At 47.0% G+C, this 11,767-nt stretch overlaps 1 protein-coding gene across 1 annotated transcript; it reads right to left on the bottom strand.

The window, feature by feature from the left end:
• Positions 1-6,222: 6,222 nt before the first annotated feature.
• HSP90AA1 (heat shock protein 90 alpha family class A member 1) lies at positions 6,223-11,447 on the bottom strand. The gene is made up of 11 exons (XM_033108884.1): positions 11,298-11,447; positions 10,537-10,698; positions 10,079-10,445; positions 9,631-9,764; positions 9,024-9,344; positions 8,680-8,845; positions 8,311-8,501; positions 8,044-8,191; positions 7,544-7,812; positions 6,847-7,180; positions 6,223-6,572 (listed from the first exon to the last, which is right to left on the bottom strand). Exons 2-11 carry the CDS (start codon positions 10,696-10,698, stop codon positions 6,463-6,465), a joined length of 2,202 nt encoding a protein of 733 aa, XP_032964775.1. The 5' UTR covers positions 11,298-11,447; the 3' UTR covers positions 6,223-6,462.
• Between the last annotated feature and the right edge of the window lie 320 nt (positions 11,448-11,767).

Raw genomic sequence — 11,767 nt, 5'->3', positions numbered from 1 at the left:
AAGTCAGGAGCTTTGTCCTTTTTCAAGATTGTTTGGCTCTTCTGGGTCCCCTGCATTTCCATGTGAATTTTAGAAACGGCTTGTCAATTTCTGAAAAACAAAAACAAACAAACAAAAAAAACCCAGCTGCGATTTTGATAAGGATTGTGTTGAATCTGTAGATAAATTTGGGGAGTATTGCCATTTCACCAATATTATGTCTTTCAAATCATGAGCATGGGATGTCTTTTCATTTATTAGGTCGTCTTTAATGTTTTTAAACAATGTTTTGTAGTTTTTAGAATGAATCATGCATTTCTTTTGTTGTTTATTTCTAAGTATTTTTTGATATAACTGTAAAAATAATAGTTTTCTTAATAGTTTTGGATTGTTCATTGTTAATGTATAGAAATACAACTGATTTTTGAATATGATTGATCTTGAATCCTGAAACCTTACTGAACTTGTTCTAATAGGGGTGTGTGTGTGTGTGTGTGTGTGTGTTCCTTATGATTTTCTATATACAGGATCAAACCATCTACAAATAGAGATAATTTTACTCCTTCCCATCCAATCAGGATGCCTTCTTGTTCTTGAACTTGATCTGCTCTGACTCGAACCTCCGAACCTCTGGAACCAGAACCGTGTTGAATGAACATCCTGTCTTGTTTTCAGTTGTGCATTTAATCGTAGTATCAAGTACCTGAGTCTGTCTGAATTACAAAGATTTGTTAAGGCATAGATGAAGGACTGATGATGTGATAAAATCCAGGAGCTGCCTCAGAAAGCCTTGGAGAGGGAGGAAGGGAGAGAGGGTGCGTGGGGTGTGGTTCTGTTCACTCATCTATATGAAAAGCGGGTAGCTGTTTTATCAATTCTTTTTTATTCTGATTTGTTAGGTTTTTTTGTTTTTTTTTTTAATCTGGAAGTTAAAAAAACAGCAGCGCTTCTTGTTTGACCACATTTCCAGCTCTAGAATGTTCACTGGTCAAGTGTTGACGCCCTAAAGTAGGTTCGTAAGAAGGTGATGTATGTTCCAAGGAGACAGAGGCACTTGGCAGACGGGAGGTTCAGCTTGTTGGCTCTGCATCTCATCATGTAATCTTTGTTCCGATTTCAATGGTGCTATTAATACCAATGACTCACTGAAAGCCCCTGCTTCCTGGAATGTTCTTCCCAGGGAGGTGAGGCAACGGTTCCTTCCTACAGAAGAGTAATCTGTAATCGCACTGTGAAAGGTTGGAGCAGATCTGGACGGCTTAGAGAAGGGACAGAAGCTTCCTAAATTATACAAAATTATTTAAACAAAATGCCATCCCCACAGGAAGGGGAAAACTGCCAGTTATATGTACCAGTTATTCATTCAAATCCACAAATACCAGGTGTGACAATTAAGTTCGCGAACTTGTTTCAATGATGTTGCTAACCTTTTTTGCTATCAGAGGGATTATTCATTATGAATTTGTACCAACTGGACAGTTAACCAAGTTTACTATTTCGAAGTGCTGAAAAGGCTGCGTGAAACAGACGACCTGAACTTTTCACCAATAATTCATGTCTCTTGCATCACGACAAAGCACCAGCTCACACAGGACTGTCTGTGAGGAAGTTTTTAGCCAGTAAACAAATAACTGTATTGGAACACCCTCCCTACTCACCTGATCTGGCCCCCATGACTTCTTTCTTTACCCGAAGATAAAGGAAATATTGAAAGGAAGACATTTGGATGACATTCAGGACGTCAAGGGTAATACGACAACAGCTCTGACGGCCATTCCAGAAAAAGTTCCAAAATTTCTTTGAAGGGTGGACTAGGCACTGGCGTCGGTGCATAGCTTCCCAAGGGGAGTACTTCGAAGGTGACCGTAGTGATATTCAGCAGTGAGGTATGGAGCACTTTTTCTAGGATGAGATTGCAAACTTCATTGTCCGACCTCGTATGTCCCTGCCCTGGGCTGGTGGTGAACAAATGCCTTCCTTCCTGGGCAGCAGGGAGGCAGGATGAGGACTATACACATCACAGGACAGTTGTGAGAAATGCTGCAAAGAAAGGGAGAGGACTGAGCAAGGACGGTGTTGCTGGGGCTTCTCTGAAGAAAGTGACATGCAAACAGGCCAGGTCATGGGAGGGCTTAGCCTGGCCCCAGGGACGTGAAGACTATTCCAGGCAGGTAATTGCTTATTGGCTAGATTTCTGTTTGGGATATGAGAAAGTTCCGGAGTGGTGATGGTTGCACATTTTGAATGTAGTTAACGCCCCTGAACTGTACACTTAAAATGGTCAATTGTATGTTATGTATATTTTACCACAATTTTTAAAAATGACCAGCCTTGGGAGGAGGTCTGGTGCACGGAGGGTCTTTCGAGAGGGGTGTCTGTGGGTTTTGAGTTGCTGACCTTGTTCTGGGGCTCCCCTACCTACCTCAGGAGGCTTGGTGGGAGGCCAACGGAGTTTCGGAAATCTCCAAAATAAAAGTTAAGAAAAATGAAAGAAGAAATTAGAGACTGTACATTAAACTAAAGTATTTGTAAACTGAAATGGCTAATTTATTCACAAATATTTGAGTACCCACCATGTGCCAGACACTGTTGGAAGTATTTGGGATATATAAGTGAGCAAAGCTAACATGTCTGTTCTAGAAACTCAGGACGGCTCCTTTCAGCTATTCCAAACCCCACCTTTGGAGGCAAGCTGAGCCTCAGACGTTCTTCGCAGCACTCAGACCCCAGCCCAGGGGTGCAGGGGAGACCACTGAGTGGAAGTCGGGGTGCTGGCACCCTCCTACTGGTCTCCCTCAGCCTAGGTGTCCCTGTGTTTTCCTGTAAGACAAGATGGGGTGGGCTAGAATGGAGTAAGGCCACCGGGCATGACGAGACAATTTCACGGATCATGATGATGGAGCTGACTTACCAAATCACTTCAGTATTCCTGGCACTGAAGACATTTTTCAGGGGTGGGCACAGGCCCCACTATTGTAAGAGGCCACCTGAACAGGCCACGGGCCTTCCCACCACGTAAGTTGCTGAGCAGTCCCCAGTCCAGGCCCAAGGCCATAGCTGTTAGTGATTTTCACTCTCCAGCTTTCTCTTTCATCACTCAGACTCCATGTGTTCCTTCCCAAAACAGAAACCTCCCGGATCTCAAGCCTGGTGATGCCCTCTCCCTCTCCTGGGAAGGCTTCCCCCACTCCCCTTTATTGAAATAAGGTCAGCTTCATTCATGTCAGCAGTCACCCCCTTCCAGGAGCTTCCCCAAACCCTGCGCCTCCTCGCTCTGTCCTTCTGCCTCAGCTGGGCCTCCAAGGCCCGCAGTGTAGCTGCCATGGTTTAGTTCTGCTCTGCCGTTTTGGTCTGTGGCCCGCCGAACTGTGCTGGGCTGGTTCCTGCTGCGTGTTCAGTAAAAACTTGATGAATATATGCCTGGTAGGAATTGCTGAAAGTTCAGAGGACTGAGACAGTGAGGGCGGAAGTAGTCTAGGAAAACTTCCTGGAGGAGGTGAGGCTTAGACTGGGGCTTGCAGGCAGTCAGTCACACTGTGGTAGCAGTGAGCCTAAGTCAGGTGACCTTGTAGGACAAGGAGGAAGGCCCCTCGTGCGTAGGTGTCTTTGGAGGTAACAGCTGTCACTTACTGAGGACTTAAATGCCAGGCACCTAAGCCCACTTACCTAGAAAATGGCACAAGAGCCCTCAACGTATTATCTCTTATTTACAAATGAGGCACAGACGTCCAGGGACCTGCTCAAGGTCACTTTTGAACGCCGGCTGACTGCATTCTGTACCTTTGCTTCTTTTCCGGTTTGTTCTTTAGGTATGGCGTACCGTTAAATTCACCCATTTTCAGTACATTTTAAGCTTGATGGATTTTACTAAATACATATTGCCAGGCAATCATTACCTCAGGTTTTGGGAACTCTCCGAAGTTCCCTCTTGGCACATCAACCCCACTAGGATGCCTGGACACAGGAAACCCACTTCTCCGCTTGTTTTGTCCTGTCTGGAATTTTATGAAAATGGAATCGTGTAGTACGTAGCTTTGTCTGGCTTCTTGCACTTAGCATGCTTTTGAAAATTCCCATCTTGAGTCTTCCAACACTGACCTCGTCTCCAGTCACCTAGATTTCTAACTTCCCTCAGCAATGTTTAGTGCTGCCGAGGTCTTGCAAAACCTTTTGTAAAATTGATTTCTATTTAGTATGCTGTGAATGAATTTTTAAAGATTTCATTAACGACTGTTTATTGCTGACATAACTTCAATTGGTTTTCATATATTGATGCCGTCCTAGGACTGCTGAATTCACGCCATTTTTGTTGCTTCTGTACTGGTGGTCTACAGGCAGCCTTGTAATCTGTGAATGAAGCTTCTTTCCCAGCCTGAACCGGTCCTGGTTTTCTTAGCACTCATCCCCCTCCTCGGCAGGCAGGACGGGACTAGGGATGGAACTCATCATGAGACTTGTTGGCTTTCGGAGCCGGTGAGGGACTCCCGGAGGTGTCTGTCTCTGGTGGGAGGACAGAGCCAGCATGGTGTGTGTCATCTAGCTCGAATTCTCACCCACTGGGCTGGGAAGTCCCGTCCCCAGCACAGGGGTTACTGGTGACAGTTCCAGACAGTAAGTACTCTACTTGCCATAAACGCTCTCCCAGTAACTGAGGGAGGACAGGTTCAGTTGGGGGACTGTTTATTATAAAGGTCCTGTCTGCTGACTCCAGGTACCTGCTGCTGTAGATTAGAACAGTCATGGGGAACCAGAACGAGACATGGGGAACATGGCAATGTCCCGTGCCCTTCAATTCCTAGTCCTACCATGTAAACCTGTCACCCCAGCTGGTAACATCTCCCAGTAAGCCGAACAGCAGAAAGGCAATGGGCTTTGGAGTTAAACTGGGCCCCAATACAGACACGAGGTAACCCCGTGCTTTGTCTAAAGGGGTGAGAACTCAGCCTGAGGATTTTAAGGAGTAAATGTTATCAGCATGCACCGGACTCAGTCTGCTGAGCACTAGGGCAGTGACCTTTCCCAGTAGGGTCCTGTGTCCTACTCCTGCCACTCCACTTCTTATCACTGTCACCTTTTGGAGGTGGTCTTAGAACCCAAATCCTGTGTGCTACCATTTTTTTAAAAATGAACTTGAGCAAATATGTGATAATGGAAGCAGTGACTCTAGATGAACGCATGTACTCACTGATACATGATGTACTACAGAATTGTACACCTGAAACCTATGTTAACTTTACTAACAATTGTCACCCTAGTAAACTTAAAGAACTTTAGGATTGACTTCAGCCATCATAGTCCCAAGACCAATGTCACCCTCCCTCTCCCACCATGACCTGCAGCTCACACCCATCAGCAATCCCCTTCCCGTGCCTCTTGCCTGAGCCTCAGTCAAGAACAAGGCGTCAGGGGAGACAGCATTAAGTAGATCTGGTAGACTCTTGAGATGAGGATTCGTCAGGCCAAGCTATGAAGGGGTTATTATCTTTCGCGTGTAAGGTTTTACTAACGCAGTCAAAGGCAGTCAGGGCCTGGAAATCCTAAGGATTGGTTGGTTGCTTGTCAGAAAATGTAACAGAAGCAGGCAGTGCATGCTGTCTGACAGCCCCCTTCTCCTTGCCTAGAATATGCTCATCACCCACACCTGCCACCTGACTGTCACCTGGGCAGGTCACGTGAAGACAGGGCAGTCAATGTGAACCGCATTTGCCCACGAATTCCCTCCCAGACAAGATGTACATGCCCAATACTTTTAGGTCTGGGAACTCCCAATCATCTGTAATCCCCAACTCCCAAATAAAACACTTTCACATAAAATGTTTTTTCATACATCTGTATTTGTCACCTTTTAAAGCAAAATGTGACCTGGGCACAATGTTTCCATTCACAAAACTTGCTCTGGTTCCTTCCCAAGTGCCTTTGAGAGGCAGGCTTACAATTCTGCGACTCTAAACACTTTTCTTTGGAACACAAACCCTATGGATAGTTACTCCCATCAAGTTGGTTCTGCTTAATATACTATTTTCTAGGGTTGGGTACATGCAGTTAACAACTACAGGGGTGGAAGGGTTACAGCGGTCCTAGGAGATTCAAGTTGTTTTAAGCGATACTCTTTTCAACAGAGGTGCAGCTCAGAACTTCAATGACAAAAAATTTGGTACACTAGGGAATCCGCTTTATAACTACCTAGATCACAAAGTTAACATAACATTTAGGTCAGACATTTTACAACAAAACGCTATGTCTCCATCAGTTAAAAAAACCCAACATGAAACGAGAAAGGAAAAACTAGCTCAGCTTTAGTGCCTAAGGTATCACAGTAGCAGACACTTAAAAGTTGAAAGAAATCTTATCTTTCCTTTAAGTATGTGTTGTCATGCCATACGTTTTCAAACTAACACAAAAATAAAAAAATCCTTGAAAATATATGGAAGGGAATGAAGGTAAAATATTTAACACGTGTACAAGCCACCCTTCAGGCAGAGCTCAGTCTACTTCTTCCATGCGTGATGTGTCATCATCCCCTTCGAGGGGCGGCATCTCTTCAGTGACAGTAGCACCGCTGTCGTCAGCAGTGGGGTCATCTTCATCAATACCTTTTTAGAAACAAAACTCAAGTATTAGATTCTTAACACCGAGTTAGCCTAACACTGTTGGCTCCTCACCACTTTCAAGGCGGGGCAATTACAGGTACACGAATCTTTCACTTTTAGCCCTTATGAGCAGAAGGTATACTTATCCCTTCCACACATGACTTAAGTGTCTCCAGAGCCAAGTAAGATAAGCCAATTTGCTCCAAGTAGCTGGCAGTTACCCCTCCCTTTCAACAGCCCCACGCAGACATTTCTTTTCCTGACAGCACAGGCTTACCTAGACCGAGTTTGATCATCCTGTAGATGCGATTGGCGTGGGTCTGGGGGTCTTCCAGACTGAAGCCGGAAGACAGGAGCGCGGTCTCATAGAGCAGGATGACCAGGTCCTTCACAGACTTGTCATTCTTGTCGGCTTCAGCCTTCTGCCTTAAGGTCTCGATGATGGAATGGTCAGGGTTGATCTCCAGGTGCTTCTTGGCCGCCATGTAACCCATTGTTGAGTTGTCTCTTAGGGCTTGAGCCTTCATGATTCTTTCCATGTTTGCTGTCCAGCCATATGTGCTAGTGACAATGCAGCAAGGGGATGTCACCAATCGGTTTGACACAACCACCTGCAATCAAAGCATTAAGTGATGACTGACAAGGCCTAGAAAGACTGTTGTTCTAACTTCTCAGGACCTGTATCAGCTTTCTTGTGCAATGAAACCTAAGGAAGCAAGTACTGAGGAGTCAGAAACTGTAGCGGCACATTTAGGCATGCAAAGTTTGCTTTCTGTATGTTCTCCTCCTCTCAGGCCCTTCAAGCATCACAAGAGCTAGATCCATCACTGAACGAAAACGCTAGTTTTCTATTTGTAAGTTCAGAGAACTGATGAGAAAGGGGCCGTGTGTGTGACTTGACTTCAATAAACACAACACGGCTTCTGGGTGCCAGTAATTAGGAATCAGAGGTAGAAGGAAACACATTCACACACCTTTTCTACTTTTTTCTCAAGGATGTCCTTCATGATTTTACAGAGGTTTTCAAACTTTGTTTTTTTCTCCTCCTGTTTCTTTTTCTCTTCTTCATCTTCTGGAAGTTCCAAGCCCTCTTTGGTGACTGACACCAAAGTCTTGCCCTCGAACTCCTTTAGCTGCTGGACACAGTACTCATCAATAGGCTCGATCATGTAGATCACTTCCAGGCCGTGCTTGCGCAGCCGCTCCACGAAGGCCGAGTTTGCCACCTGGTCCTTAGTCTCACCTGTGATGGAAAAGTTACTGTTAGACCTTTAACAGGAAGAGGCTTCATTTCCTTCTGGCTTTTCCCTCCTGTCAGATCTAACCACCACCAGACACAGGCTGGTTCACCTTCACTATCTTGCCTGGACTAACACCTAGTGTGTACCTACAGCCACATGGGTAGAAAACACCCGCAGGTGTTTTCCGTGAGGTTACAAGAAGGGACATGAATTTAACACGTCTTGTCCCTTACCTGTGATGTAATAGATGTGCTTCTGGTTCTCCTTCATTCTTGTGCAATAGTCCTTGAGAGAAACCATCTCATCACCAGAAGCAGATGTGTAGTATCTTAACAGCTCGGAAAGCTTCTTCCGATTTTGAGAGTCTTCATGTATTCCAAGCTAAAAGATAACATTAGCTTTAGAAGGACTTACCCACAAAAAGAAAAAAAAAGAAAAATCCCTGAAAATTTGAGAAGCCTGTTCGATTATTGCTAATGGTCAAATGTGTTTAGACCTACCTTAATATTTTTAGAGAACTGCTCATAAAACTTTTTGTAGTTCTCTTTATCTTCTGCCAGTTCAGTGAAAAGTTCTAAACACTTTTTGACCAAATTCTTTCTGATAACTTTCAGAATTTTGCTTTGTTGCAACATCTCCCGGGAAATATTGAGAGGGAGGTCCTCAGAATCCACAACACCTCTGATGAAATCTGAAAAATTAACAACAAATGCACTCGGTCATTGCAAAGACAAAATTAACAACACAAAAACTCAAAAAAACCGATGGTGAATGATCCCCCAACCCCAATACTTAAGAATTCGTGGAGCCCATAGCATGAATTTCTCTAACCAGTGACCGTACCATTCTTTAAATCTGATTTCACTTACTCAGGTATTCAGGGATTAGCTCCTCGCAATTGTCCATGATGAAAACTCTGCGAACATACAACTTAATGTTGTTCTTCTTCTTTCTGTTTTCAAAGAGATCAAAGGGAGCACGTCTTGGGACAAAAAGAAGGGCTCGGAATTCCAATTGTCCTTCAACGGAAAAATGCTGTAATAAAATGCACACGAAGTCAATCCATGTAAGATCAACACTTGCAGTGACACAACTTCAAGCACTGTGTGGGAGGTACCAGGCTGGGGGCTGGGCTGAAATGGCTGCCAGCAACCTCCCTCAGGCCCCCGACCTGGACAGGGCACCCTGCTCGGAGCCCTCGGCACTCACGCACCTTCACTGCCAAGTGATCCTCCCAATCGTTAGTCAGGCTCTTGTAGAATTCCCCATACTCTTCGTTACTAATGTCGTCAGGATTTCTGGTCCAAATAGGCTTTGTCTTATTCAGTTCTTCTTGGTCAATGTACTTCTCCTTGATCTTCTTCTTTTTCTTCTTGTCACCATCCTTCTTTTCTTCTTCTTCTTCATCAGAACCAACATCTTCTATTTCAGGTTTGTCGTCAGACTCCTTTTCTTCCTTTTCTTTCTCTTCCTCTTTATCTTCCTTTTCTTCAGCCTCATCGTCACTGACTTCTTTATCACGTTCCTTCTCCACCTGCAAAACACATGAACCACATCACTGCATTCTAAATAATGAGCACAACCGAGGGTGCACACTTTATTCCTAAGTCTAAATTCACTGAGAGGTATTAGTATTGCCAGAACACTTGTCAATGTTTGATGGATTTACAGCCCTGGATACCCTGAGATAAGAACAAACTTCAGACTAATCATTCCAGTCATTACTACAAGTTTGGGTCTTTCCCTTCGCAGCTCTTCAAGACACCATGGATTTTAGTTCAATTACTGTTTATCTCCACACAGAACACATAGAAACTCACAAAAAGAGTAATGGGGTAGCCAATAAACTGAGAGTGTTTCTTCACAATCTCCTTTATTCTTCTCTCCTCCAAGTATTCAGTCTGGTCTTCTTTCAGGTGCAAAACAACCTTTGTTCCACGACCCATAGGTTCCCCTAAAAGGAAAGTAGGAAAACGAATTTAATTTCAACCTCAACAGCCAAGTCTAGGTAAAAAAAATTACAATCCAGTCAGCTCTGAACTCCATACCCAACATTTTTTGACCAAGTCTGTAAGACAGGGTTTACAGTTACTACAGATGCAAACAGTCCCAGCACAGTGAACTGCCCTGCCCAAGATAAACAACCACAAGGCATGCCATTACTGTCACCAGCTCGCTCCCAAACATCAATTTCACAGCATCCCCAGGGCTTACAGCTCCCCAACTCCACAAGACTGATTCACCCAAATTATTTTATCACGTGCCTACCTGTGTCAGTCCTGACTGTGAATGAACCTCCTGCAGAAGACTCCCAGGCATATTGCTCGTCATCGTTATGTTTGGTGATCACTGTCACTTTCTCGGCGACCAAATACGCTGAGTAAAAGCCAACACCGAACTGGCCGATCATAGAGATATCTGCACCAGCCTGCAAAGCTTCCATGAATGCTTTGGTACCAGATTTGGCAATAGTACCAAGGTTATTGATCAGATCAGCCTTGGTCATTCCTATTCCAGTATCCACAATAGTGAGGGTTCGATCCTGTTTGTTTGGAATGAGGTTTATGTGCAGCTCTTTCCCGGAGTCTAGTTTACTGGGATCTGTCAAGCTTTCGTATCTGATTTTGTCCAGAGCCTATCAAAAAAGACGAATTGTTAAGCAGAGCCCCTAGGTGGTGAAGTTATACTGACACCAAAACCCAATTTTCCGTTACTAGGAGACTTACATCTGATGAATTTGAAATAAGCTCCCTCAGAAAGATCTCTTTATTCGAGTAGAAAGTATTGATGATCAATGACATCAACTGGGCAATTTCTGCCTGAAAGGCAAACGTCTCAATCTCCTCCTCCTCCATTGGCTGGTCTTGGGTCTGGGTTTCCTCAGGCATCTAAAAAGGACACCGCGCCAGTTAGGACCCCGCAGTCCGTCCACAGCAGCGCCACAGGACCCAACTGCGTTCTACTAGTATTTTTAGAGCTTTTAAAAAGACACACGCGAAACTGAATAATCGGAACCCAGGAGGCCGGCCGACAAAGGGATGACCTCATTCCGAGTCGCGACAATTAAAGGAGCGTGCACGCGTCGCGGCGGCCGGGCGCCAGTCACTCGCAGGCCGTCGGTAACGGGCGCCCGCCTCCCTGCCGCTCGGCCGGCGGCCGCACAACCAGAGCGGCCCTACGCCCGGCCCCGGCAAGGGCCCCGCGAGCGAGGCCTTCTGCGGGGGGAAGGAGGTGCTGCCGGCGGGCCCCCCACGTCGCTTCCCCAGTGCAGGGGCGAGACCCCGGGCCTCCCGCCCTTCCCAAAGAGGGGCAGTGTGTGAGGCCACAGCAGGCCCGAGGCCTTCGGGGGGACGCCGCAGCTGCGCCAGCTCGCGCGGGCTGAGGGGCTTCACCCCGCACCCCCGCTGCCCACCGCTCTGCAGCCGCCCGCCCTCTAGAGCCCTCCGTCCCTCCGAATCCCCCAGGGGCCCCACAGCCGCCCCCTCACCTTGGCTAAAGGACCGCCGGAGCTGCGCAGCAACCGGACGCAGAAGCAACTGGCGCGCCGCCCCCGCGCCTCCCTTATATAGAGGCGGGCCCGCCCTGCGCGCGGCGCCTTTTCCAGAAGCCTCCCGAACCTTCCGGAAGAACCCTCCCCAACTGCCGCCGCGGCCGCGCGCTTGCGCCTGCGCTCTGGCCGCCGCCCGCGCCCCCCACTGGTACGCGTGCCCTTCCCCCAACAGCCCCCGCGCGCGCCCCTGAGCCTGCTCCAGTGCGCTTGCGCGCGCCCGGAATTCTCGGGAAGGTCTCGCGCCTTCTGGGCCCCCCCCCCCCCCCCCCCCCCCCCCCCCCCGCCTCTGTTCTGCCTCCTCCGGCCGCCGCTCCCCGGGCCTGCGTCCCCTGCTCGGCGCGCGGGTGGAAGGGTACCCCGGCCGCCTCAGGCCCGGGGAGTCGGGACCAAGGGCCCGCGCTCGCGTT

Source organism: Rhinolophus ferrumequinum, chromosome 6 (genome assembly GCF_004115265.2).
Source record: "Rhinolophus ferrumequinum isolate MPI-CBG mRhiFer1 chromosome 6, mRhiFer1_v1.p, whole genome shotgun sequence".
NCBI lineage: Eukaryota > Metazoa > Chordata > Mammalia > Chiroptera > Rhinolophidae > Rhinolophus > Rhinolophus ferrumequinum.
Note: the sequence above shows the minus strand (reverse complement) of the source record. Positions and strands in the feature narration are given on the sequence as shown.

What these genes read in the sequence shown, in the direction of transcription:
- HSP90AA1 (XM_033108884.1), bottom strand. Translation starts at nt 10,698, where the DNA reads ATGCCTGAGGAAACCCAGACCCAAGACCAGCCAATGGAGGAGGAGGAG. An exon ending in GCTAATCCCTGAATACCTGA is followed by an intron (nt 8,502 to 8,679) that starts GTAAGTGAAATC and finishes TTAATTTTTCAG; the next exon opens with ATTTCATCAGAGGTGTTGTG. An exon ending in GATGATCAAACTCGGTCTAG is followed by an intron (nt 6,573 to 6,846) that starts GTAAGCCTGTGC and finishes GTTTCTAAAAAG; the next exon opens with GTATTGATGAAGATGACCCC.